This window comes from Strix uralensis, chromosome 4, assembly GCF_047716275.1.
Source record: "Strix uralensis isolate ZFMK-TIS-50842 chromosome 4, bStrUra1, whole genome shotgun sequence".
Lineage (NCBI taxonomy): Eukaryota > Metazoa > Chordata > Aves > Strigiformes > Strigidae > Strix > Strix uralensis.
In genome coordinates this window covers 119,765,504-119,793,360 of record NC_133975.1, presented here as the reverse complement: position 1 = coordinate 119,793,360, position 27,857 = coordinate 119,765,504, and the positions used below count along the sequence as shown (strand labels likewise).

The window sequence follows — 27,857 nt, the reverse complement described above, 5'->3', positions numbered from 1 at the left end:
TGCCGTGCCGGTTGGGGGTGATGCAATGGCAGTGACAGGAGAGCGGTGAGGAGAGCTGCGCCGAGCCGGGTCAGGCTGGGCCGGGCAGAGTCGGGCCGGGCTTCGGCGAGCGGGTGAGGGCCGGGCCGGAGAGGGGATGGGGCCTTGGTGAGAGACTCCGGCGGGCGCGTGAGGGGCTCGTTGGGGGGTTATTGCCGCTCCCCTGGCCGGTGCGGGGCGCTGGGGGTGGGGGTCTGTGCTGGGCACACTTCACCCCTCCCTTAGCGAGACGTCGATGCGCTGCTTAAGGGCTTTTTCTTCCACAGCCTCTGGGGCCGCAGCCCCCTTGGCTATACCGCCAGTGCGTCAGGAGAAAAAGCCTTTTGCCTTGGGAAGTGGCGGGGGGAGGGGGAGAGTCCTGGACTCTGGAAAATGCGGCCCAGCCCAGGGAGGGCAGAGCTGGCCTTGCCAGCCTTTGCCTTGCCCGGGCAGGCGTGTGGTAGGGGAGTGTTGCAGGGCTGCGGGGTTAAAAACATTAGCTTGCTGGTTAATTTTATGTATAACCGCTCCTGCACAGGAGCTTAGGTCTTAACAGCTGTAATACAGAAAAGATTCATATTGGATTTTCTTCAGATGAGAGTGGTTGAGTGGTCATCATCTCAGGGAATCATCTTGCACACTTTAATTGTATTTTTGTACATAAATTGTTGATTACCATGACTGGGAAGGTAGGTCTGCTATAAAATGCAGCCTATGCTGGAGTACAAGGTATATTTCACATGGCATCTGTGTGCATGCTGCCTGCTTTAATTTCACTTTTCACTTTTTATTCTATTTCCAGGAGGCAAATCAGTTTTCAGGAACATAAGTGCTGTCAGACTTAAATTCACATTCTTTTATTCATTCATGAAAATTTCTGGGGGACTTTTGTATTACTGTTGTGTTTGGAAGTCTTGATACACCTTCATGCAATGTTTGTCATGGAAGAGCTCTTCTTAACATAATGTGAAACCTTGTTCTTTGATTCTCAGGTCTCTAACTTACCAAATCAGATAGCAAACAGTGAAAATTATCATAGATCTGATTGTCATCAGACTGGGAAGAGAGAATACAATTATTTTCTGATACCTATGCCAAGGATTATTTTTGAGCTTTGTCTTATGATGATTTAATACTCTGAAGCAGTCACAAGAGCAATACCCATTACAAGTTAGCATGCATTGCATAGATAGAAAAGTCACGCAATTCTTGACTTTCAAGTTCACACTGTGAAACTGAGGCTTTTAAGTTCATCTTAGATTCTGGTCCTAAATGTCTTAGTAGTCCATTTTCAAGCTCCCATGTTTTTTTTTTTCCTCCAAATCTGTTTGCATATGGTATCTAATGTGTCTGGGATTGTTAGTTTTCATAATATCAATAAGAAAGCAAGAAAAAATGTCCTGATAAAATGCAGAATATCCAGACATTTCTTTTAAACCATTCACAATTGCATTTATGAATTTCAAAAGATAAAGACCTGTGTTCCATACTGCTGAATTGCTGGCTTGAATTTTACCAGCAAATAAGGACAGTACTGAGGTAGAGGTAAGTTTTAGGTAGCAGTCAATATCTTTTGCATTCTGTGATCGTAATATCCTCATCTCTTGTTGCAGTGACTAGATTACTTTCACTACTTCTTAATGAAAATGAACCTTCATCTAGGATTCTTTGCTCAGCTGAAATCCATAGTATTCCAAACTTTTTAAAGAGTCTTTCTGTTTTACTGCTTTCCAGTATGTGTGCTCAGTCTCAGCTGTGACATTTCAGCCTTTCTGAATGGAGGCAATCTATCATTAAGAACGTACGTTCAGGAATTAAGTTAAAACACCAAGTCACAATTTGTTTTACACCAAAGAGTAATTCTTGTTAACTTTTTTCTATTTTGTAAAATTTGAAGCCAGTAAGTATTGCTGGCATATTCCTACAGAAAGGGTGTATGTTAATCTTCATAAACATTTTCTAATATGAATTCATTCTGTATACTTTCTTTCTGAGTTAAATATCTTGTGCCCATGAAAAAAGAGGAAAACACTAGTATCCAAATAAAAGAATATAAGTAAATTGTAGGAATATGTCAGATAATTGTTTGATATGTTTCAAATTACCCCTTTATTGCAGTTTGACAGTGTTATTAATCAATTTTTAAGGGATTGAGTTTACGTTAAAAACTTAAGTATTACTGATAATACAGTAATCTTATTTTAGTCAATTATGTAATCCAAGTATCGTATCAATGTTTATAGACTAAGTGAATTAAATTAGCAAGTGGATGTATATACTTCTTAGCTTTCTCTGGGTATTCAGCTGAAGCTGAAATCTGGGAACATTGCAGCTGTCTGACAAACAAAGCCTTAATAATGTTTTGGTAACCAGCAAGTTACCAAATCAACCTTCTTAAGTTTTCTAGGCAAGTGAAGGCTTTTTACAGTGGCAGGTTAAATATATACTATATAAATATAACTAAGGTTGTGATTACGATGATTATTTTGTAGAAGGAAGGCTTTGAAATAGCGCTGAACAGGTAATGCAACTATTATATGCTTTTGTTTCTTCTTTTTCATTTCTGGGAAAAGGGAGCCAAATGAGCGTGTATTTTTATTAAGAGCTTTTGTGATTCACTTCAGTTACATGTCTATCTTGTAAACTCAATCTATTCATGCTCCATGTGTAGGAATGTAATGTGCTAGGGAGTCTCTCCAGAGAGACATAATCCTGTGTGAGTCAGTAGGAGTTTACACGGGCACAGAGTTCTTTCGTCATGGCCACGGGCATGACATGACAGAGAATGCTTAGGGTAAATGCTGTGTTTCCAACACACCGCTGTTTGCAACTCAGTATGAAATTAATCTACTCTTTCAATGCATTGCAGTTGTCACTGTCACATCTGAATACAGTACATGTAAAATAAGCATCAGTTTATGGATTAAGATGACATCACATTCCTCAAGTAAAGAAGCTATGCAATAGCTTGGGTGATTGCATAAGTCAACATCAGATTGTGAGGCAGCACTTCACAACCCTGGCCAAGTTGTAATGATAGTTTTCATGGAAAATTTACTTTTCCCTCAGTTCACTTTTGTCATTAGGATCTGCACTGTTATCTCATTTTAACAGCCTCAGATTTTGTGAAATTGTTTTATAATTCTCTATATGCTTCCCTGTGTACCTTGTTATAGTAGTATGTTCATCCCAAATGGATTCATTTGAGATAGTTGCAGTTTCACTTACAATGTTGTTTTTCTAACAGATGGTGTCCTCCTTACCCATTTTTAACACTTATTTTCTTCTATGTAAATATGGCAAGCTCACTATAGCCAGAACCATAATGGTTTTAAAACTCTCTTCCCATATCAAGTTAATGCTTGTTTATCTTCAGTTCTGAATATTTAAACAGCATGATGCTTGAATTTTTACCAAAAAAAAAAAAAGATTTAGAGCATATGTAGTTCTAAAGACCTCATAATTTTGTACAGAGAGCTGCTGAGCATGAATAATTTTTGAAAATAAGGGTTTCTTAAAATAAGGAATTTCTGCCTTTGCAGTTGAAATGAGTTTTCGCTCATGGCAGGTTGATAAGAGTTTCACCAGATTTCTTAGACATACATAAAACTCTAATTTTAGATCAGAGATTATCTGAAGACAATTTATCAGGGAATTTTAAAAAAATCAGAGGAAGGAATTGCTGTGCCACCTTTATGGGAGGCATATGTAGTAAAGTATGAGTTAATTCAATGCAATCCATGTTACAGGATTTTCCTGTCTTGGAAATTACTAGGAGGTGTTCAATGTATTCATTAAAATTAAGTACAGAAGAGCTTGTTTATAACATTTTCAATTATACCTGATGGGACAAAGATTAAGATATTTCTAATGCAGAATGAAAATTATTTTAATGCATTTGATAACAGAAACTGTATGCTTACTTAACATTTTAACAGCATTATTTAATTTTCAGTACTTTCTGTGTTAGTGTACTGTAAGCTATGCAGTTGTAGTTTTCCAAAGTCTTGGTTGTTGTTAATCAATATACTGCTAAGAAACTTTCAGATGATGTTATTGTTAATATATACAACATTATAGATGTTAGCCTGGGAGAGAAGTCCGTCTGCGGAAGCATGGGTGTGCTCCATGCTAGGAAACTCCAGTGATCAAGGTGTATGTTGCACATAGGAAGACTGCTGTGTTATTACCCTTGGTCTTGGTATTACTCTTGTTATTACATCATCTTAAGCCGTCTCCTAGGGTTATTTTTCCTACGTACTGCTGAGAAACAAACGGTTCCTTAAATTTACAGCCTATCACTTACCCAAGGATTGATTGTTCTTCAGAAGGCAGCATTTCTCATAATCATGTGCGTTTTGTGACCTCTGGAGGAAAGCAGTAAAGAAGATGACTAAGCTTTTCTCTTGTATATCTTTCTTTGGGATGAAGTACTATGCTACATATATTAAGACGAAATTCCATATGAAAGTTAGGAAAATCTCATTATCATTCAGCATTTGACAGGGTATCAAGTAGTGCAAAAACATTAACTAATCAAGAATCAGATAACCTCTACCAACTGTTCTGAGATGCTCTGAATCATACATATATTTAATTAATTTTACTTTTGTCAGGAGTTTGACTTTGAAAAGGTGTTCTACTGTTAAATACATAGACAAACATTAAGAGTGATCTCTGAATTTATTTGTTACTCTTGTCAGTCTCAGTCCATTTCTGTATGAAACTGAAGCTCATTGTGTTAATGTCTCTATATTTATCAATCTGATAGGAATAGAATTAGGTATGGGATCAGTATAATTTTAATATTCTTATTCTGTTCATCTAATCTTAAAGATATACATAAAAGAATAAAAGACACTATTTTTGCCCTACAGTTCTCCGTGTTGCTGCTGTTTTGAATCTACAAGCCAAGGAATTAAAAGACATTAAATTTAGTTAAATTGTAAATAAACAGATCTTTTGGAGTCTCACAAAATGGCTGATAGTCCAAACTGTGATTTGAAATCTCTGAGTCCGCTTCAGATGTTTGAAAGAGTAACTGAACAAGGAGAGAAAGTCAGAGCACTGAAAGCCGGAAAAGCACCAAAGGTATTTCCATTTCATGTTTTGCACCCTTTTTCAAGTTAGGTCTGTCTTTAACAGTGCCAAAGAATATGATTGTTCTGAGATCTACTTTGTATTGCAGTAAGAAAAAAGTCTTGTTAAAAAATATTTATGTCCATTTTGTGAACTGTGGACATACCTGGAGCAAGGTAGTCACCATCAAGAGAAAAGTTTTTATTCCTGACTTAAGAACAGAGAGTCATAGGCTTAGAAGTCTGCTTCAGCCAGTTGCCATGCTATGCGACAGGATCCAAGGCATTTCAAGTAAAATTTATATCACTTAACATTCTTTCCTGGTTTTAGGTGCTTCATTAAAATATTTTTCTCCGTGAATTATTGTACACATTAGCAAATATGTCTTCCTGTAACTGTACTGACAGTCCCTGCTTAATCTCCTTTAAGTGATTTAGTAATTTGCCATTAATTTCAAGTTCCCTATTCTGTCATCACTATGTTGGCAAAGAGAGCTCAGTTTTAATATGGGTTCACTTAGTGTAGTGCCTCTAGGAGTAAGCCTAGAAAACTGGGAGTTGAATAAAATGTTGATCTATTTATTGCTTGCATGAGATGTTACAATAGCTTTGTATTAAAAAGGTCATAACCATGAAAATTGTAAAGAACTTTTTGTCCTAGTTTCTCTTCAAGTCTGTCAATGAATTGTAATGAATAAATTATTTTAAGGTGAGCCACTGAAAGCATTGTAAAGTATATTAAGTAATCATTTATATTATATTTGAAATTTGTGCTTAAAATATTAAGCTTGTTATACCTCTGAAAAGCAGGCAAGCATTTTTTTTCCTCAGGCAGAAATTGATAAGTGAGAGAGGGGCTTTAAATATCTTGGCAATGGTGATGTTCTAAATTCTGACAATTAGGAAATGATTACATGCTATTTGCTTTTCTTCTACTTTTGGCAGTGATGCTGCAAACATGTAAATAAGGGCTTAGAGTTTATGAATAATGCAATTCGAGTCAAAGCATGTATGCAGGACTTTGAAACGTTAGGACATTACTGTAATTGTCTATCTTAAGTGTGTTAAGTCAAACACATTTTTTTCCTTTATTCAGGATGAAATTGAAGCAGCAGTGAGGATGCTATTATCATTAAAACTGTTATATAAAACAACAACAGGACAAGATTACCAGGCAGGTTTGCCTCCAAGAGATCTTGTATTAATAAACAATGGTACAAGTAAAGAAGAGGATGAGGATTTTGTGGACCCCTGGACTGTGCAGACATCAAATGCTAAAGGCGTGGATTATGACAAACTCATAGGTATAACTCCTAATTCACTGCTACTAAGGAATTTATGTAAAGTGATCCTAATGACCACAAAAGCAGCAAGGGATCATAACAAATCCTGATCAAAACCATCATAGGTAACATTTAATTTATGTCTAATCTTAGCATTTGCTTGTCTAAAGAATTTGCTGTAGGACTTGAAAATGTTCCAGGCAGGGATTTCCTGTGGAAGACTTAAATACTTTGCAAAGAGCTTTTCCGTTTAAAATAAGTTTTACTTGCAGTTTGTTTTTTGGCATAAGGACTGTTATTAGAAGTTATGTTAATGAAGACACTGTGAGTGAGTATCTGCATCTTTAGTGGCTGTGATGCAGAACAGCTAGAGCCTGGAGCATTCTGGCCAGGCTGTAGGATTCTTCCTACCATCTCTCCACATCTGCTTTGACTTCTGAATTAGGGAGAACAGGGATGATACAAAACTAACCCAGAAATTTCTAAGTGTGATGTCTTCTTCAGAAGACACGCTATCAAGCAGCCAGGTGCTGGTTGGGATGAAGATGATGTACCTCATTGAAAAAATATGCAATGTAATGGGAACTATTTTAGACAGGGGTGTTACAAAACTTGCAAAATTTTGTGATTTAAGAAACAAGGGTTTATTTCCATATTTGTTTTACAGTCCACTATTTTAATAGCTTTTTTGAGTCTAGCATAGAAACAAGTGAGAGAACTATTCATTATTTTTTGTTATTTTTGCTTTAATTATTGTCAATCTTCAATTCATGTTTAGTACCTCAGTTGTATATTGCTGGTGTCTGTGTAGTAGCTTGTTTCTCATAATAGAACATACACCCTTATGTGGAAATAACCATATATTTGCTTTTGGGAGCTCAGTTGCTAGTGTCGGCATTTTTTTTAACTCTGTGATGTTATTGTAAGATAATGTCAAATGTATGTGCATATTGGCTTAGTCTGCAGAAGGTATTAGGAAAAAGAAAAAGTTGGAAAGGGAGAAGTGTGCAAAGAAAAATATACCTCAGTGAGGGGGAAGGAAAAAAGATGCTTGTTAGAATCTAGAAGTGGATAAGATCTCTCATCATCTTGTTACTTGTGTAGGAGGTATGGAGAAGGTTTTTTGTTTTCTTGGGGGTGTTGGTAGAAAAGTGGGAAGAGTAGAATACTTGTGTTGGCCCAATCTCAAGGTCTTTCTGAGGGTGACTAACATGACTTCACTGTAAATCAATTCTCTAAAGCCATGTTAAAGCCTGAGAGCAATGCCCCTTTTTCCAGTAGCTGTTTGTGTATGTGTGTGTATGTATGACGTTTTGATCTATCGTAGAGTGATGGGTTAGCCTAAAGGGTTTTTACTTATTTACGCTACTAGCAGATTGGGGAATTTGGTGGATGAGTCATTTTGCTTGTTCTAAGTGATGTATCGGAAATTTTTCGAAGAGTGCTAGCCTAGCCACTTCAGGAAGTGAGATGGTTACTGCTTATTATTGATAAACTTCCTCTTCTTCCTTTACCTTTTAAAAATAGTATTGTCCAAGAACTTGACATCTGCTAGCTCTTACTGTAAAGGAAATTTTTGTGCCACCTATAATCTGTTTACTAGTGGTACCAGAGAAAGTTGCCAGTGTGCTTGTGTTTACTCAAACATAGAAGAAAGGAAAGTGCTAAAAGCACTATGTAATAGAAAGGGATATCCTTCTCAAATAGTTGTCCTTGACATGCACTTAAGTATATGGTTACACAACAAAACAGCCTGAAGACATTCTGGGAAGAAAACTCTGTTAGCCAAGTACTAGACATGAACATTCCTAGAATATTATGGGGTTTTTGAGCATGAGCAAAGAGCAGACGGATAAGTGAGAAAGAGCTTTGTATGCTAACCATGCTGATAATTCGGTGAGCTGAATATTGCAAGTGGTATAAAATGGTTGAAGGTGGCAGGAATTTTTGTAGATTGTCTAGTCAACTCCCCTCCTCAAAGAGTCAACTAGAGCAGGTTGCTCAGGACCTTTTCCAGTAGGATTTCTGTTATCTCCAAGGATGGAGATCCTATGACCTTCTTGGACAACCTGTTCCAGTATTTGACCATGTGCATAATATGAAGGTTTTTCGTATGTTTAAATGGAATCTCCTTTATTTCCAATTATGCCCATTGCCTCTTGTCCTTTCACTGGGCATCACTGAGAAAAGTCTGGTACTGTCGTCTTTACTCTCCCGCCACCTCCCCTAATCACATATTTATACACATTGATGAGATCCCTCCTAAGCCTTCTCTTCCTCAAGCTCAGCAGTCCCAGCTCTCTCAACCTCTCCTTGTATGACAAAAGCTCTAAGCCCTTCATCTTCATGCCATTTGCTGGATTCACTTTAGTATGTCCTTCTTATGCTGGAGCCCAGAACTGGGCCCAGTGCTCCAGATGTGTCTCATCAGTGCTGTGTAGAGGGGAAGGATCACCTCCCTTGACATTCTGGCAGTGCTGTTCCTAATGCAGTCCATAGGCCTTTGACCTTCCAATGCCACAGAAGTGTATTGCTGGCTTATGTTCAATTCCTTGTCTACCAGGACCCTAGGACCCCAGGGTCCTTGTATGCCAAGTTGCTTTCCAGCTGGTTGGACCCCTGCCCAGTGTATGGAGTTATTCCTTCCCATATTCAGGACTTTGCATTCACTTTTGTTGAACTTCATGAGATACTTGTCAGTCCATTTCTCCAGCCTACTGAGGTCCCCCTGAATGGCAACACAACCATCTGTTGTATCAGGTACCCCTCCCAGTATTGTTTCATCTGCGAACGTGCTGAGGGTGTACTCTGTCCCACCATCCACATCATTAATGAAGATGTTAGTATTGGCACCAATATCAACCCCCTGGGGTACACAAATACACAAAAATATTGGGCTCCAGCTGGACTTTGTGCTGCTGGTCACAACCCTTTGAGCTTGGCAGTTAAACCAGTTTTCAGTTGCCCTTACTGTCCACTTCACTAGTCCAGACTTTCTCAGTTATCTATGAGAATGAGATGGGAGACAGTGTCAAAAGTCTTACTAAAGTTGAGATAAACAATATCCACTGTTCTTGCCTCCTCTACTAGGCTAGTCATCATCATAGAAAGCTATTAAGTTGGTCTGGCATGATTTCCCATTCATAAGTCCATGCTGACTACTGCCAGTCACCTTCATGTCTTTAATAATGTTTGGGACTGGTTTCCAGGATTATTTGTCCCATCACATGCCCAGAGATTGAGTTGAGGCTGGCCAGCGTGTAGTTCCAGAGTTCCTTCTTCTTGCCCTTCTTCAAGGTAGGAGTGGTATTTGCTTTCTTCCAGCCCCCAGGAACCTCTCCCAGTTGCCATGACTGTTCAAAGATTATTGAGACCAGCCTGGTCAGTAAAGTTATTGTATAACAAATAGTAGGTTATTAGTTTTCTGTATGCAAATTTAATATGGCAATGGCAAAGAGGAAAAGTACACAATAAATTTTCAGCAAATGCAAATATGCTTTTGAAAATGCCAGCTCTCAGGACATCTTATGTACAGTGAGTTGAAAGCTGTCTTTTGGTAAAAGCTAGAACACTGGAGATCAAAAGCACACTAGGAAATTTTTAAAAGCTTCTTAAGGAGTGGAGACTGTGTCTTTGTCAGAAGCTGTTTAGGAAGGCAGATTCTTTGTGGATAGAGAGCCTAAAATGTTTTGAACATCCGCATAAGAGGAATAAGGGGAAATAGGTTTGGAAAAATTACCCAATTTTTTAACAGGAAGGGTGAAGATGGACAAAGGAAAGGGAGTTGTGCAGTCTGTGAATGTTTAATAAAGATATTTAGGCGTTTCCAGTGTTCTATATATCAGAGAGCTTTTAATCACTTTCTGTGACAGTAGACAAATATTTCTAGGGTGGCTAGCCCCAGTTAATCTGGAGCATTCTCATGTTTTCTGTTTCTGTAAGATTAGCCTCTTACCAGTTGCTATTGTTCTGCTGAATCAAACATTTTCATGTTCATTTGGTCTCTTTTTAGCATCCATTCAGATTATAATTACTTTGCCATTTTGAAATGCATTTTATTTGCTAGGAGAAAATTCATTCAGTGATTAAGGTTTGTTTAGGACAAGCAGATGCAATAATGCTTGGAAACCACACATTAAAGCAGCGGTTGCTGAATCTTGTACCAGCGTTCATCTCTTTTAGTGGCACTTACTTTAACGGGTCAGTGGATGGGCCCAGTGCTTCCCTAGTATGATACCTTGCTTGATTCACCTGGAGTGAATGCACAGTTGTAAGCAGGAACTTGTTTCCCATTGGATAATGGTGTAGACACCAAGCTGAGTGGTGCAGTTGATGTTCCTGAGGGACAGGATGCCATCCAGAGGGACTTAGACAAGCTCAAGAAGTAGGTCCATGTGAACCTTGTGAGGTTCAACAAGGGCAAGTGCAAGGTCCTGCACATGGATGGGGGTAATCCCTCGTATCAATACAGGCTGGGAGATGAAGGGATTGAGAGCAGCCCTGCAGAGGAGGACTTGGGGGTACAGGTGGATGAAAAGCTGGACATGAGCCAGAAACGTACACTCGCAGCCCAGAAAGCCAACCATATCCTGGGCTGCATCCAAGGAGGTGTGGCCAGCAGGTCGAGGGAGGGGATTCTACCCCTCTACTCCGCTCTGGTGAAACCCAACCTGGAGTGCTGCATCCAGCTCTGGAGTCCTCAGCACAAGTGAGACTGTTGGAGGGGGTCCAGAGGAGGACCACAAAAATGATCAGAGAGCCTGAACACTTCTCCTGTGAGGAAAGGCTGAGACAGTTGGAGTTGTTCAGCCTGGAGAAGAGAAGGCTCTGGGGAGACCTTGTTGCAGCCTTTCAGTACTTAAAGGGGGCTTATAAGAAAGATGGGGACAGACTTTTTAGTAGGTCTTGTAGCGATAGGACAAGGGGTAATAGTTTTAAACTAAAACACTCAGACTAGATATGAGGGAGAAATTTTTACAGTGAGGGTGGTGAAACACTGGAGCAGGTTGCCCAGAGAGGTGGTAGATGCCCCATCCCTGGAAACGTTCAAGGCCAGGTTGGACAGGGCTCTGAGCAACCTGATCTAGTTGAAGATGTCCCTGCTTATAGCATGGGGGTTGGACTAGATGACCTTTGAAAGTCCGTTCTAACCCAAACCGTTCTCTGATTCTATGATAATATGCCTAGTTTTCCCTCCCATTTAGTAATTAATTCCTATTAACTTCAAGTTTAATGACTACATACAAAGCCTCATAGTAATGCTGTGCATAACCAGTAATTCTAGAAGAAAATAAAATGGGTATAGAGGTTCTGGAATAGCAGAAATGCTTACCTCCAAGTTGATGCTCAAATTGGATACATTACCACTCTTCTTTCCTGTCAAGATTAAGTCTTTCTTTTAGTGGGGCTTCCTGATTTTTGTTTGTGAAAGGCTGTTCTGTGAATAGTTGATATAACAAAATGAAAAAACAGTTCACATAACAAACACACTTCCCCATTTTCATCCAGAGTGTAGGAGAGGAACTCCCTGTATGCAGGGCTCCTCAGCATCCTGGTGCTCCAGGGTGGTGAGGTCTGACTCTCATAAATCCCTTGGGAGCACTGTAGTCTTAATGATTAGAATGGCCATGGTTTTAAATAGTCTTTTTTGAGATGTATGCAAAACCTTGATGGACTAAAAATAGCCTCCATGATGTGCTTTGAGAACCTGTGCTGTAAAGAAGGAAGGCCTCTTTCTTTTCCCTTTTCTGGGGGAGAAATTCATCTAGTCTAGTATAATAAGCCCAGAGTGCCTGAATATTTGGCTTTTCAAATAACACCAGTGTGCTTAATGTTCCTTGCTGTCCCTGCAAGTTAATTTTCTTTGTAAAATGAGTTACATACCCAAGGCAGTACACTGGGTAACCAGCACAGATAGAGAGCTCTGCTTCCAGCTGGAATCAGTCTCTGTTGTGCAGTGGTGTAAACTGTTATGCTGTCCAGCTAAGGATCATTACCGTGTGCTAGGGTGTAACATTAGAAGCCTACCTGCTCTTGTAGAAAGTTGTAGCCTTTGGAAGGACGTTTTGGTTAATTACAATATTCCTGCAGGAAGGCTTTTAATGCTACTGGCTTTTGGCTTAAAAAATAAATTGAAAATTTAGAAGCAGGAACGTGTGTAAGGAGGGAATTCAAAGTAAACCTGATTCTATGTGGGGCATTTAAAGTGTTTTCCACAGGGCAAAAGTATGGTAGTCATGTAAGTCAGAGTTTACTAGCTGCATAATGAATGGTTTAAAATTAATTTGTTTCTGTTTTCCTTAGGAAACTGTCAAGATATTTGAAATTTGTCAAGTGACAGCAATATGTTCCTGTGGAACAATTATTTCCTGTTACAGCTAGGAAAACCCAAAGTGCTTCTCCCAAGTGGACTTATAACCATGGAATTGGACAGTGTAGTCTCTTTAATAAGATAATTGTAATAGATGGATCCAGATATTTTGTACATATAAAATATCTTTACATCCAGAGTCTCTCTTTTGTTCTTTTGAATACTTTGGCATTTTCAATAATTAATAGTGCAAGTTGTTCTAATGTTGAATAGAGCAGAGTAGTAGCAAAGAGTAGATTCTTGTCTAGATTTTTTCGGTCAAGTCCAAATCATGGAGATTGACCTACTTACTAGGGTCCAAGAATTCAGACTGGAGTAGAGGAAGCTTTACTGAAGAAATAAGACTTCCGCAGTTCACTTTGATTTGGAATAGGAAAAAATACTGCTATTTCATTCTATTGGAACCTTTTTTTGAAATAAATGACTACATCTGAAAATGTTGTTTTATTAGTCGACTGATTTCCTAAACCACCAAGTAATGTCTTACTTGATTGACATGAAGAGTATTATGCATTACCTTTTCAAGCCTCGTGAGGGGAGCAGTGTCTGTAATCATATCCGTATAAAAGAGGAATTCAGTTTGCAGATGTCCTGGTTTGAGTGAGTGGTAGGGATATGAGTTTGAGTATTTGGGGTTGGAAAGTGTAAAACCATGTTACCCGATGACAGAAGATTTAAACATCAAGAGGAACATTCAGACATTTTTATCCTATGGCTTACAGAAGCCAAGTTACTGACCTGAATATGTTTCTTTGGAATGTTTTTTGTTCTGAATATCAATACTTCTGCTGTAAGGAGACTGCAGTTATAATCAGTCATGGATGGAGCAATACTGTGTGTTTAGAATGACTGGGCATCCTAGCATAGAGATGACTGCTGGGACTTCAGGCAAGAATCAGGAAAATCTAGCCATTTTACCTGAGACTTGAAGAAGAAGACGTCCTTTTTAATCTAGGCTGCACTGGTATGTTCTTGGTAATCCAAGATCTGGTTGTAGCTATGCAATGCTTATTTTATTTTCTTTTTTAACATTTTATGATTATAGTACGGTTTGGCAGCAGTAAAATTGACACAGATCTGATCAATCGGATAGAAAGAGCTACTGGGCAAAAACCTCACCGCTTTCTACGTAGAGGAATCTTTTTTTCTCACAGGTGAGTTTCTCTTGGTTTAAAATTCAAAAAGGTAGATTTTCTGTCAGCGTAATTGGAAGAAACCTATGAATAGCAAAAGACCCATGTTCTTTTATACCGAGGTAAATCAACTGTGCCATTTGAAATTAGGAACTACTGCAGATTTCCCCGGCAACATTTGAAACCCTTGATTGCATCAGTTTCTGATATGTCCTCACTAATCCCAAATTGAAGAAGTGTGCACAGAATCTTTGCTTTGTACAGGTTCCATTTTGACTCCACATTAGCAGACAGACAAAGGCATTGGCCTAGCAGAGAACTCCAGGGCTCATACGGTGTCACTGCTGATTTCAGCAAGGGTCCACATGTCCTGTGGACCTATGCATCTGTATTCTTATATAAAAAGGGCTCAGGGAGTAATCTTAAGCACCAGTCTGCCAGTCATCCACACTTTTTAATTGTTAGCGTGCATGGGCTTTTGGCCTATGGCACCTAGCACATTTCATATAAGTGCCTGAGCATGATTCAGGGCATAACCTCCACCAGAGACCATTCCAAGCTGGTGTTTGAAACTATTTGGGAAATGATTCCTAGCTCTGTTTTACTAGGCCTTATAAATTATTATCCAATTAAGTAATTTTAAAAGTTGCATATTTTTAAATTTTAATTCAAATATTAAACTTAATTTTTATGTTAATTTTTCTTTGAGTTTTTTTTCATGGAGACTGAAGGAGACAATTAATAATTTTCTTAATTTAAAAAAATGAAAAACCAAAACCTTTTTATTTCTAGGACACTTAACATACTATATTTTATTTACAAATACGTTTGGCTTTAAAAGCACTCCAATTTTGAATAGAAGCTTTTTGCTGTGAATGTTTCTTTCTAAAGAGTTGCATCATGTTTTCTCTGTTTTTTCTTCAGAGATATGGACCAAATCCTTGATGCATATGAAAATAAGAAGTCCTTTTACCTTTATACAGGCAGAGGGCCATCCTCTCAGGCAATGCATGTCGGTCATCTTATCCCATTTATATTCACAAAGTAAGTTGTTTCTACCATTTCTATTAATCAAAACATTTTTTTCTAAGGAAATGTTGAATGTGGTTTATGGAACTGCCAGAATGATACATTGCAAGGAGTTCTGTTTATGAGAGGTGAATATTAATGAACTTAAACAATGCTATCTTACCTTTTCACTAAAATGATCATAATCCCTGCATCACCATAAAGCCCTTGTGCCCTTAGCCTGGTGGCACTCACTAGAATTTTTGTTCTTCTTAAAAATGAGTTTGTGATGAGACTCAGTAACATTATTCTGTAATGCAGTGCCTGCAGCAGCAGGACACAGAGACACTGGACTCAAAGAGCTAAAAGTCTCTTTGAATTCTGTTTCCATTTCAAATGGTGACCGCTATCATATGTACAGGAAACAATAAGTGTGATTCGTTTTCCAGGTAAATTGTCATTTAATCTGTATAAAATGTTTATTCTATTCACATAAACAGAACTGCATATGCATACAAAGAAAAGAGAAGCAGACCTCTTTATATGCTTTTGTTTAAATTTATAAAAATATTTTAGCTGTGTGACATCTTTACTTTAACTTACTTCAGGATAAAATCTTTCTGCTTTTATTAGGTGGCTGCAAGAAGTATTTGATGTTCCCTTAGTTGTGCAGTTAACTGATGATGAGAAATACCTTTGGAAGGACCTGACAATTGAGAAGTCATATGAGTATGCTAGAGAAAATGCAAAAGACATCATTGCATGTGGTTTTGACATCAATAAAACCTTTATATTTTCTGATTTAGACTATTTGGGGTAAGTATAAATTTCTTTAGGGCATTGTAATGAAAAACAGTGTCTGTATTTTCTCTCCAACTTTGACAGTCAGCAATGTTTTAATAAATGTATCTAAATTTGAAAGCTACAAGACAAGATTTACAACACTTCTAATAGAAACATTAATTTTTCTGCTAACATTTTATATGTATACTATTGTCATTCTCCTGTATAACAGATGAACAAATATTTGTGCGTGCAATGCTTAAATTTAAATTATGAAAAATATATTAAACCAGCTAAATGGTAACAATACCTAAACCACTAAGAAACCTCCATATTGATTTGTTTAAGATGGTATCAAAATCTTTGAGATGTGTTTACACTTCAGCTGCGTTAACAGGTGCATTTAACAGTTGCATTTCAGCAACTTGTTGTGGACAATTAATTTGAAATACTATCATTTGAACTTTCAGTAAGTTTTAAAGAAGATTTAAGAACAAGTAACTGCTATTGGAACTGCCTTCTCAGAAGGAAGAAGTTTTATGGCAGAGTTCAGAACTGAAGTTGTTGGCTTTGTTCTTCCATGTAGGGTGATGAGCTTTCTTAAAGACTTGGATGAGAGAATATGTTTCAGAGATAAACTGCATAACATACAGCCCCAAGAATGTGGACCCTACAAAGCAGTTTTTTCTCCTTTCACTCCCCTGACTTTACTGCCTTACAAAAATTGCATTAACACAGATCTGCCCTGTGGCTGAACAAGGGCAGGTCAGAACTGCTGTTTCTCTTGCTTCAGCTCTTCAGCAGAAATAAAAAAAAGTTGCTGAGCTAATTTTGATTTGGAAATGCTGCTGCTGTTGTGTTTGGTGACAGAGAAAGTCCAACCAGAGAACTTAGCCAGTAGAAAATCAGAATTTGAAGGATTTGAGCTACTATTCCTTTGGTGAACCGCAGTGTCCTGTATGGGATACAGACTGGGGATACCAAGCAACACAAAAGACATGATGTGTTCGGGTTGCCTGAGTTCACAGAGAAGCATGAGGATAAGTAAACTTCAGGCTCCATGAGGCATATTGGCACCATTTCCAAATAAAAGTATTTCTGGGTTTAGACAGTTAATTGTGACAAAAAATGTTTGCAGTAAATGTTGGGGTGGGGGAAGAGTAAATTAAACTCTCAAGGCACAAAATTCTTGTTTGTAAATAATTCTCTAATTATCATCTCAATGGGCCACAAAAAGTCTGAAATGGTGAGATTTAATCCTGCAGGTTTTTTGACATTCTCAGGTTTTGGAGTGAAAGTTTCTACCTACACTTTTCTGCTCTTCTCATTTTATTTTTCAACTTTCTTTCTCACAGAACAAGTACCGGATTCTACAAAAACATTGTCAAAGTTCAGAAGCATGTTACATTTAACCAAGTGAAAGGAATCTTTGGCTTTACAGACAGTGATTGCATTGGTAGGAAATAATATGAGTTACTAGAAATGATGCTTGCTTTCATTCTCTATGACAATGTTTAAGTAATAATTTAAAGAAATTAGTATCTGCCACTCATGAAACGGATAGAAAAAGCAAGATGATCCATGTTTCTAGGCTGATTCTAAGAGGGTGATATCGTGGTTCATTCAGTATAGAGGACACTGTACAGTGAAATGTCTAGCATGATATATACCTTTTTGGCCTTAGTAACAGCAAAGTACAAAACACCAACACTGAAGTGCCCAGGATAGAGGACTATTCTTTTTTTTTTTTTAATAGTGATTGCAAGTATAGTCAATTATGCCTTCTAGAAATTTCTATGCCAAATTTATATAGAAGCTTTTCTTTTTAGAACAAGTTATATTAATACACACATGCATATATGTATATGAAAAAAGTTAAGGAGCACTCAGAAGCCTAATTATTAAGGTGGTAGGTAACTCTGTCTTCCATTTACTTCACTGTGATTGCAGGTTTCTATCACATTGGACAAAAAAAAAAATATCTGTGTCAAATATGACATTAAAACCTTGGTGTTCCTGAGTACTAATTTCATTCTTTGACCAGTAATTGGGCCAGTGACAGCTTTTCAGCCCTCACTGTAACCAAGGAACAGATTCCTACTTGTTTTAACAGTGCTCTGATAAAAGTTGGTATTGTGATAATGACTTCATGACATGTTTGGAAAAATCTATTTGCTTTCTGTTGTGAGAGGATTTTGATCAGGGAAGCAGGTTGGTCATCCTGTGTTTAAGCACTATATAATATATAAAGAAAACTGGACATATCTGAGATGCTTCACGAGTATAGCATGCATATAGCAATGATTCTAAGATCTTAGAGAGGAACTTGCCTGATAAGTAGCTCTATAGTCATTCTCTCACAAAGACAAAAAAAATGAGCAGCTCAGAGTGATGGTATAGTCTATTGTATTTCTGGGAAAGATAGATAGTTCAATGATGAAGAGAGTGTGTGCTGATGAACCTTTTCTGAAACCTTCATGATCACAGCCTGCCTTTTTTCATTAGTTTCTATGTTAGTTGTTTTGTTGACATCATAGAAGGTAAAGGTGAAAAGGTTTCCTCAGATAAGGCAACACTGCTTGATAAAGATAGATGTTGGTCTTCAACTGAGTATCTGAATGATTTGTTTGTGCATTTTACATATTTTAAAAAGTTCTCTCTATTTATCATTGCTTATATTGGCTGCTTAGCTTTTCCAAACATGTTGTTTTCTAGGAAAGATCAGCTTTCCTGCTATTCAAGCCGCTCCATCCTTCAGTTCATCATTTCCACAGATCTTCAATGGCAAGGAGAACATTCAGTGTCTTATCCCATGTGCTATCGATCAGGTAAGAAAATCATACTCTTAATTTGGTTTTCATGGATTTCTTTTTGTAATATACCATTCAAGCTTCATTGTGGTGTATTGAAACATCTGTAAAACATTCCTGCAAGCACCTTTATGGAGCAGAAGCTGGAAGAGATAAAAGGATGTTGTGCTGTGCCCTGAGAAAGATGAAAGTTTAACCCAACAGTCAGTTATGGATCTGTCTTGATCTCAACCCAGTTCACTGTGAGCTGACATCTGTGAAAGCAAAGACGGTAAAATCTATGCAAAAATATACTGACATGGGGGTAGGAAGAAACTTTTGGCCATCTCCATGGTAACTAGGACAAGATGTAATGAACTCAACTTGTAGCACAAGAGATTTACGTTGAACCATAGGGAAAAACCTTCTATCAGTAAGAATAAAGAAGCATTGAAATAGTTTCCCAGAAAGGCTTCAGACCCTTAACAATTCAGATCTGTAGAGAGAGGTTGGAAGAACATCGGCTACAAATAACAGTAGTAGTATCATTACTTCAAATAAGAATTGGTTCTAGGAATCAAATTCCGCACTGTCTGAATCTTTAGCTATTTTAGTCACAGGGACAGTCACTGGAAGATGATGTAATTGCATTTATCAGCCACAATATTATGTAGTAATATTATTGCAGTTGGTTAAGCCAGATCATCGGTCAGCACAGCACTGCCAGCTTGATCACTGATTTAGTTGTTGAACACTTTAGGAGGAAGCTTGCATCTTAGTCTGCATCCATCTCCAGGCGTACTGAGCATAGTTTTCACAACTATTGTAAATCATTGTCAGTATGCCTATTAATTGAAGGAATCGGAGAATACAGCAAAATTATGGAAATGGAAAAAAAGGGATTTTGCTTGTTTGCTCTTGTGGATGAACTGGATTAGAAGTAGTTTTTTGGAAAGTTTCATGCTTTGTTTTGGGTTTTTTGGGGTAGGGTTGGGGGTTTTTTTTTGAGACTGCCTGTTAAGGCATGAATGAGTCAGCACTAATCAGCTTTTAAATCACATTTTTCACCTTTATTCTGTGCTTTTTTTGATGGTGGTTCTAGGATCCTTATTTTAGAATGACCCGGGATGTAGCACCTAGAATTGGACAGCCTAAACCAGCCTTACTGCACTCAGTCTTCTTCCCAGCTCTGCAAGGAGCACAGACAAAAATGAGTGCTAGTGACCCCAACTCCTCCATCTTCCTCACTGATACGCCCAAACAAATCAAGACAAAGGTAAGGACCTGCAAAACCTGAGTACAAAGCTATATAACAGAAAGGATTAGTGGTCCTCACAGTTACAACGACAAATTTTAATGTTTTCTTTGAACATTTCTGATTCTGTTTTTCCCATATGTTTTATTGCAAAGCATCTTCAGGAATTGACCAAGTCTGACAAATTTAGCTAGACTATCAAATACAATCTTTTGCCTTGTCAACAAGTCTAACAGTACAAACACTAGCTAGAGTAATATACAAAACATCATGTTTGTTTATCTGATATCTGCAGAGCAGTGGTGTAAGAATAAGAGCTGTGGAGGCTCATGCTCTAAAATAAATATTATGTTGCCATAGTTTTGAAATCTGACAGTCCATGATGTAAATCAAATAAACAGCTCTTTCTCTTGACTGACTCTCCATGCTGGGAGCACCAGGTGTTGTACAGTGGCAGTTACAACACAGGTCAGACTTTTCCTGCTGCTTGGAGATCATCTGCTGCCATGCACTCCTCCCTCCAATTCACAAATAAATATTATGTTGAATTTCACCTAAGTTTTAGAAGGGTTATTTTCTCCTATCTGACTATATTTCTAGTGCCCCTTCTAGCTCAGAGGAAAATCCCTCTTATCCAGCATCAGATGATTTAGTTGGCAAAAGTTCACCTGTGTTGTGGTATTTAAAAAAAAAAAATAACAATCAGTCTTTGTAAAAGAATTTATAAGCGTGATAACCAGACATGAAATAACTTTCTGTTAAAACAAGAAAAAAAAATGTGTATGTTGTTGCTGCTGGTTGGGCTTGGATTAATTCTCTAACAGTTAACAAACCCACATGTAGGTCAGATTCTTCTGCCTCATAATGATTCATTATCTTATGTAGAAACTGATTAAACAGTACTGTTTTGAAGAATTGGTATTCTGCATGTGTCTGTATTATAATAATTCCAGTTTATATGCACAATTACACAGTTGCTTTTTTGAAAAAGCCTGTAATTTCAGAATAGAAGATACATGGTTAGTGGTAATGTGGGTAATACTCTTCCATTTTTTCCTGGCAAGTAATAATCTTCAAAGAGACCCAAGATGCCTTATGTCGAGTTAATAAGTCCTATTTCTGCTATCCTTAAGCTAGCTGGAAAACTAACCAAGTAATTCTAGCTACTTGGAATATAAAAGCTCTCAAGAGAAAATTCTGAACATAATTTAAAGTATTGAGTAATGGAGGACAAACTGACGTTTATTTCAGCTCCTGAAGCCCATCAGAAAGAAGTCTTTATGGAAATAGAACTTGAGTGAAAGACCAAATTTTGTTATGGCCAACAAATAAAAAATTAGAGTAGGAAAGGTGACTTCCAGTGATGGATGAATGTTAAAAAGAGGGTGCCACTGCTGCACAAAAAAACCCTACTGCTTACAGCATTTTTCAGATCACTAGTACATTGCTAAATAATGAGGTTCAAAACATACAGGTAGTAGAAGATGAAGAATTACTAGATATTGGGAAAGGCCGAGACGCTTCTGGGAAATCTAAGGAGATGAATGGCAACATTATAATAAACTGTTCTTATTTCACCTATCAGCACCAAATTACAGCTCAATTATTTGCTTGTTTTCCTAGAAACTGTTATTTAGATTCTAAGTCTGTACTAATTCAGGGACAAGATCAGTGCATCACTATAGATAAATCATTGAAACCCTCAGTCAACAAGTAGGTGCTAGAATATGTAAAAAATGAACTTGAGATTAATATAGGAAACATTTTGTATAAAACAGTGATGTGCCTTCACCTGAGATATTGTATTTAATCCCTCTTACCTTAGTAAGAAGACAAACTGTTGAGATGAGGGACATCATAGAAAAAAATTCATACAAAGATTTTCAAAATGTAGTAAGGAGCCAGGCTAGGAGAAGTGCAAAACAATATGTAAAAACTTAGTTTTACAGATACTGCAGATACTGAGAGAGCTATTCAGGCTGTCCTATAATATAAGAATAGATGTAATGTGACAGCTGGCAGTTTATTTTCTTAAGATATTCATCAGTGCATCATTTCTGTATGTAACTCATTGCCACAAGACATCATCTGTAACATGGTGGTTAGAAAGAATCAGAAAAACGCTAAACAGTCATACAGATAAGAATGTTCAGTAATTGTAAATACATAACAGTTCCTAGGTACCAGAACTAAGAAAAACTTAAAAATCTACTTCATATGCATGTGTGTCTCTCTTGGCTGGTTGATGATGGTGTCTGAAAAGATACAAGAGCCAAATGAAAGCTCAACTTATGGTTGAGAAGTACTTTTCTTCCCAGCAATTTATTTTCTTTAAATTTGTAGGAAAATTAGCATCCTCTGAGAATTCTACAGGTATAAATTTTTCAAATCAATCAGTGCTTTCTGGATTTACTGGGAATGGGATTAGCAGATAGATCTATTCACCACTGGAGTTCACCTCCCCATAGGAAGCTATGCTTAAGAAGAGGCAGGGGGAGTCAGCAAGTATTCCATTTTCAGACTGAACAATTGGGCTTTTGTCTAATTTTACTCATTCTAGCCAGGAGTTTATAATGTTTAACTTTGCTTTCTTTTGTTTTCCTTTTCCCTGAGAAAAGGAGGGGACTAGGATCTCTCTAGGATTTCTTCAAAAATTCTCCATGCCTTCTTCATTTCTTTCAAAATTAATTTCTTGAAGTGAATATCTTATTTTTTTTTTACATAAAGTACGTCTCCTGTAAACACAAATTCTATCCAACAGGCATCAGCTTCAGCAAAAGGGATTTAAAACCTTTTTGACTGAATCTTGGGTGGATTATTTTTTAGTTTTGCTTCATTTTTGGTCTGGTTGTGCAGTCTGGGGAGTATGTATATAGCCATTTTTCCCTGCTGGCTTCTAATGACCTCCTTTTGCCTCCCTGCTTCAGTCCTGAGGCTCTACATTAGCTTGCCCCGCTCACCCTTCAGCTAGTCCTTAGTATAGAATTTGGAGGATCATGATACACCTCTGTTTACAATACAGTAATCCAGAATTTAGTAGCAATTATATCATAAAATCATTATGTTGTTTCAGATTAATAAGCATGCCTTCTCAGGAGGCAGAGATACTATTGAAGAGCACAGGAAGTATGGAGGCAACTGTGATGTTGATGTATCTTTTATGTACCTGACTTTCTTCCTAGAAGATGATGACAGGCTTGAACAACTGAAGCAGGTAAGTAGCCAAGTTGAAGATAATATTATTCATTCCTTATTGTGAGGACAAAGCTGTAACTAAGTCCTCCTATGAACCTTCTCCAGGAAGGTAATTGTGGTGTTATTCTTGCATTCTCCATCCCTTACAAGTTTCAATATTAAGATCTCCGTATTTGTTTGCAATGTTCTTTCTCACAGGTCAATCTAGCTCTTCTTAAAAAAAAAAAAAAAAAAAAGTCCCTAGTATTTTCATCAGGATCTCTGACACTGTAGGACAATATCTCCCCTACCTTTCAAATCCTTTCCACCTTAGGATTAATGTTGTTTTAACTGTATAATACACTCTGCCTGTTCCTTATGTGCAAGGTACCCAAATACTCTGCAGAATTACAAAAGCTCATGTCTAAAGCTTGCTGTTTTTTTGTTTTTTCTTATCACAAGAAACGTAATAGCTGTGAGGAATTGATTCATTGATTGCAAGCAAAAACTGCATCGTATAAAGTTGCATTTTCCTTAAACCTATCTGGTAGAGTTCTGTCCCCAGGGTGGTAGCAAGACATTTCACTTACTTCAGCTATATGATCATCATCCATACTAGGCAGTATCTGTAGTTGATAGTGCCCATGTCACATGAGTTTATCGGCTTTCTCCTACTGGGAACAGCTGCAAGAAAGTCAGGAGCTAGAGTTTCTTCTCCAACCCTCTACACTTTCCCACACAAGAGCAGAGTTGGATAGCTACTAATCCGCATGCAAACTGTTGTAAAGTCCTTACGGAGATCTGGAGCATATTTGACATAGTGAGCAGTTTTCCATTAGTCTCCACCACTGCAAGAATATCAGCATGGCTCTGCTACAGAGCTCAAATCCTCGACCACAGCCAGCAGCTTGCTGCAGTGCTGCCTCAGAACCAGGTTAGAGAACATGATAGCGGCATTAGTGGAGCTGTTTCAGTTATGGTGCCAGAGGGAGAAGCTTTTAGAAGTGGATACTGAGAGAAAGCAATATCAGTGTTTTTATAACCGAAAAAAACCCAAACCTACCCCTAAAAAACCACACTGAAATTACAATCCAGTTCATTCTTGTTAACATATTTTGCCATTGCTGAGTGAGCATCAACAACAGTTGCACCTTGAATTGGTATTAGCAATGACTTGTTGACAAGGGGAGGTAAGATTATTGTGTTTATTGCCGTTTCAAATCATAGTTGAATGGCCCCAGCCATGGTTTCTAACCAGGGCTGAACCAGTCAGCTGTTTGCCTGGGCTTCTAGCTAAAGCATTTTCAGTATCAGAGCAACTGAACAGATTACCAACTGTGAATATGACTACTAGTGTGAACATAGATTCTGAGTGTCTTTGCTATAAAAAGGATACTTTCATCACATCTAATCTTTTACCCGAACGCAATGAGAGAAAAATACCAGAATTTGTACCTCTTATTGCAAAAAATAGCTTAGGGTGACTGTTTATTTGAACTGGGATTCTGGGAATGCAGTTTCCTCCATATAATTACAGGATTTCCCAGTTAAATTCTTGTGAATGTATTCAGTCCGTATAATTTGTCACATGTGAAATTGCCCAGCTGCCTTAAATCTTTTAAAAGGCAACAAGCAATTTTTCAAGTTACATTTTCAGTGATACCGCATGATCTTCTAAGGCGTGTGCTTATTTCTAAGACAGCCAAATCTGTATTTGCTAGGGCCAGGCTTTTAAAGAAATACTTGTCACTGAATCTTTTTCCATATAGCACCATATTTAGCAATCAACACTTTCTCAACAGGCGTACACAAGTGGGGAATTGCTCACGGGGGAGCTGAAGAAGGTTCTTATTGAAACATTGCAGCCCTTGATAGCAGCTCATCAAGAGAGACGGAAGCAGGTCACAGATGAAACGGTGAAGCAATTCATGACCCCACGGAAGCTAGCTTTTGAATTTTGAAGAAATGCATATGCAACTTACCACTTGATAAACCAAAACTGAGTAATTGTTGTCTGCTGTTGTATGTCATCACTCCCTAGTTATGTACAGCCTGCAATCAGTGCTTTATAAATACTGCTTTTAATGAGTTAATGACAATGAACATCAGAGTACAGGAAAAGTTTAAAATAGGACTCCTATCTATTTAAAATCAGAATATACAAGACAGAATTGCCCAGTCTTTCAGAAAAGCATGTCTGTCAGCACAACACTGTATTTTATTGTATTTCATGTTGAAAATATAAATAAAACTTCCATTTTGATGAAAGAACCTAACTTGTAAATTGTTTTAGATATGTTGGTAGGAGGTCCTATCTCAAACTGATAATTAGTAGCTCCATTTTCTTCTGCATACCTTGGTTTAGGAGAGTGCATGTCCTCTAGGGCTACTGGAACACGCTGCACACAAAAAGATAGTGAACGTTACAAAGTAGATTACATAGTAACTTAGGCCTGGGATCAGTACAGAAGGAATAGAGATGCATGAGTTGAACATGGGAGAAAGAATCAGGCTCATTTTGCTATCGTCTTCCTCTCTGACCTGGGGAAAGTCGCAGAAATCTCACTGTACTTTTGTTTCTGCAGCTATTTAACTGGTCTGACTGGCTCTGGAGGGAGGAGGTTATCACAAGGTTGTAAAGTTCCTTCATATTCTCAGGTGGAAGATAGTATAGAAATGCAAATTTTAGTTTCTAGTTATAAAAAATACCAAGTGTTAAATCATGCTGTGAAAATGAAGTCACTGCTGAACACAGGGATTCTTCTAGTCTCTTCTGTTTTACTGCACCACATCATTTAAATTAGAGGTACTTATTTTAAGATTTTAAGAGAAAATATATTCTGTTAAAATACCTCATGTAATATTTAATTATCTCCTTTCTTAAAAAGAACTTCAATGTCTTTGCTATGATTTATGGAAGAAAAATTCAAATTATTAGCTAATCTATTTTAATATGTGCAGTGCTGAATGCAAACTGTTAGATCTGTCTTGTATTTATATAGAATAGAAAGTTGCTAGCCCAGATACAGCCTTATCTACATCAAATAAAAATACCTTTGATAACACAGGTGGGTATTGATGTGTGGTATTTGCAAATCATATAAAAATACAAGGAAAGCACTTGAATGAGGTGTGAAAGATTTAAACTTTAACAGGTTCTGTCCTGTGGGGCCTAGTGGACATAAATCAACTGCAGCATTCTTAAAAAAAGAAAAGAAAATTAAAACCAAAAAAAACACGCTTTTAATTTGACTGTAAACCTTTGAAGTTGGCTGGTTACACTTGGGTTGAGGTAGAAGTTTCAAGGGTGAGACTTCAGTAGACCTTGGATCAGTCTGTTGGTACATGAGAATGTGCTGGGCTATTTGTGCTGCCTGAAGCTGGTGCTGCTGCCTTCCCACCAGTAGCAGTTCTGTACCGCGGCGACCACGTCCTCTCCAGCAGTGAATGCCAAGTCGTATATGAAGTGCCCCTGTTAGTTTATGTTTGTGCAAGGAACCAAGGAAAGACTGAAGTGCAAAGCAAGTTTAATCCTATTGCAGGTGTTTCAAACCTGTGCTGAAAATAGCAATACTTAGCTTTTGTCTTTTTCTTTACAGATTATGTGAGCTGGCATCGCTAATCTAATGCCATTGACTTTAATGTGTTAAAGTAAACGTTTGCCAGCAACTGTCTCTCTATAACTCACAGATGTAGGATCTCAGTGCTAATAAGTGTTTAACAATTAGTAGAGAAGCTTTTTTTTGAAAAAAAAAAAAAAGTGGTGAAGCAATTCTTAGAAAAGAAAAATATCTTCTTAAATCCAGTAGTAAATAAACTAATTCTCGGTTACTGTACAATTTAATTATGACCTCCCTGTTCTTGCAGTCTAGTCTTTGTCATCTTTAAGCTATACATAAAAGATAAGACTTAAATTGAATTTTAAAGGGCTTTTACAAACTCATAATGCAAATTTCTTCTTTAAAATATTGTATCCAGATCTGTCCTGCAAGATTTATTTCATTCATTCAGGAAAGGGAAATATGCTGTAGGAGAAACAGTAGCGTGTTCTAACTAAGCATATGGATTAATCTTATAACACGGCAATTAAAACTTGTTTTGAAAGTTCTAGAAAGGAAAGCGATAGCAAAATTACTTAGTATTTGTTTACTCAGCAAGCACCTTACTCGAGTACTCTGATGAATTCTTACAAACATGCTTCTGAAATGATACAGTTTCTCAGAGGAGTCTTGGCAAATTCCTGAGTCTGTTGTAATTACAATTAATGTCCCAGAGGTATTTAAGTCAAGACAAGGCAGTCTTCAAAAGCACGTCTGAAATGTCTAAGAATGTTATCAGGCAATGTTCATTACATTTTCCTCAATATGCTCATATTTTGTTCATCTCTCTAATAAAAATGTAGCTAAAAGTCAGTATCAAACTTCTTTGATTTTACTTGGTTTTTTTTTAATTTTTAAAAGGCTTATTTACACTTACTCTATTTTTGAGCTCTCTTCCTACCCTTTTAGGTGTTGATTTAGTCATCTGATGGAGCTGGTCCTTGTTTTGATGTCCAGTGCCTTTCAAGTAGTAAAATAGGGTGCCTTATAACCCCCTCTATCCATTCCTACCAGGTAGTCTTCAGATTGCTCCCATCATGAGCTAATAAGGGTCAGTTGTCCAAAGATTAGCTGGTTGCAAGCAAGACTGAATGTTGTACTTCCCTGTGTACAGCAGCCAGCTCAGAAATAGGGGAAGGTCACTGTGACCCATTTACAATGACACTTCAGCAGGTTTGGCATAAAGACTGGCACTTAAGTGGAAACATGATACTCCACAATTGCTGTTGTCTGAAGAGCACAGATTCTGAATAGCTTCACACAGCTCTTCAACAGTCACCAAGAAGCATGCTGAAACCTACTTGGATATTCATAAACATTGTCAGAGAAAACAGGAATTATTAGTGCCATGAAAACTTGAAGCAGAA

The 27,857-nt window shown here is 37.6% G+C and overlaps 1 protein-coding gene across 3 annotated transcripts; it reads left to right on the top strand.

Moving 5' to 3' along the window:
- The first annotated feature begins 15 nt into the window (after positions 1 to 15).
- On the top strand, positions 16 to 27,311 carry WARS1 (tryptophanyl-tRNA synthetase 1). Of its 3 annotated transcripts, none has more exons than XM_074868780.1 (11): positions 16 to 113; positions 4,896 to 5,109; positions 6,193 to 6,400; positions 13,795 to 13,903; positions 14,807 to 14,926; positions 15,524 to 15,706; positions 17,029 to 17,129; positions 18,389 to 18,501; positions 19,565 to 19,738; positions 22,791 to 22,931; positions 24,694 to 27,311. In XM_074868780.1, exons 2-11 carry the CDS (start codon positions 4,996 to 4,998, stop codon positions 24,850 to 24,852), a joined length of 1,422 nt encoding a protein of 473 aa, XP_074724881.1. In that variant the 5' UTR covers positions 16 to 113; positions 4,896 to 4,995; the 3' UTR covers positions 24,853 to 27,311. The 3 variants fall into 3 exon arrangements, with proteins under 3 accessions (XP_074724881.1, XP_074724883.1, XP_074724882.1); XM_074868782.1 differs by having other exon boundaries at positions 24 to 45; XM_074868781.1 differs by lacking the exon at positions 16 to 113 and adding an exon at positions 129 to 147.
- Positions 27,312 to 27,857: the final 546 nt, after the last annotated feature.

What these genes read in the sequence shown, in the direction of transcription:
- WARS1 (XM_074868780.1), top strand. Translation starts at nt 4,996, where the DNA reads ATGGCTGATAGTCCAAACTGTGATTTGAAATCTCTGAGTCCGCTTCAG. An exon ending in AAGCCGGAAAAGCACCAAAG is followed by an intron (nt 5,110 to 6,192) that starts GTATTTCCATTT and finishes TCCTTTATTCAG; the next exon opens with GATGAAATTGAAGCAGCAGT. An exon ending in CCAAACAAATCAAGACAAAG is followed by an intron (nt 19,739 to 22,790) that starts GTAAGGACCTGC and finishes ATGTTGTTTCAG; the next exon opens with ATTAATAAGCATGCCTTCTC.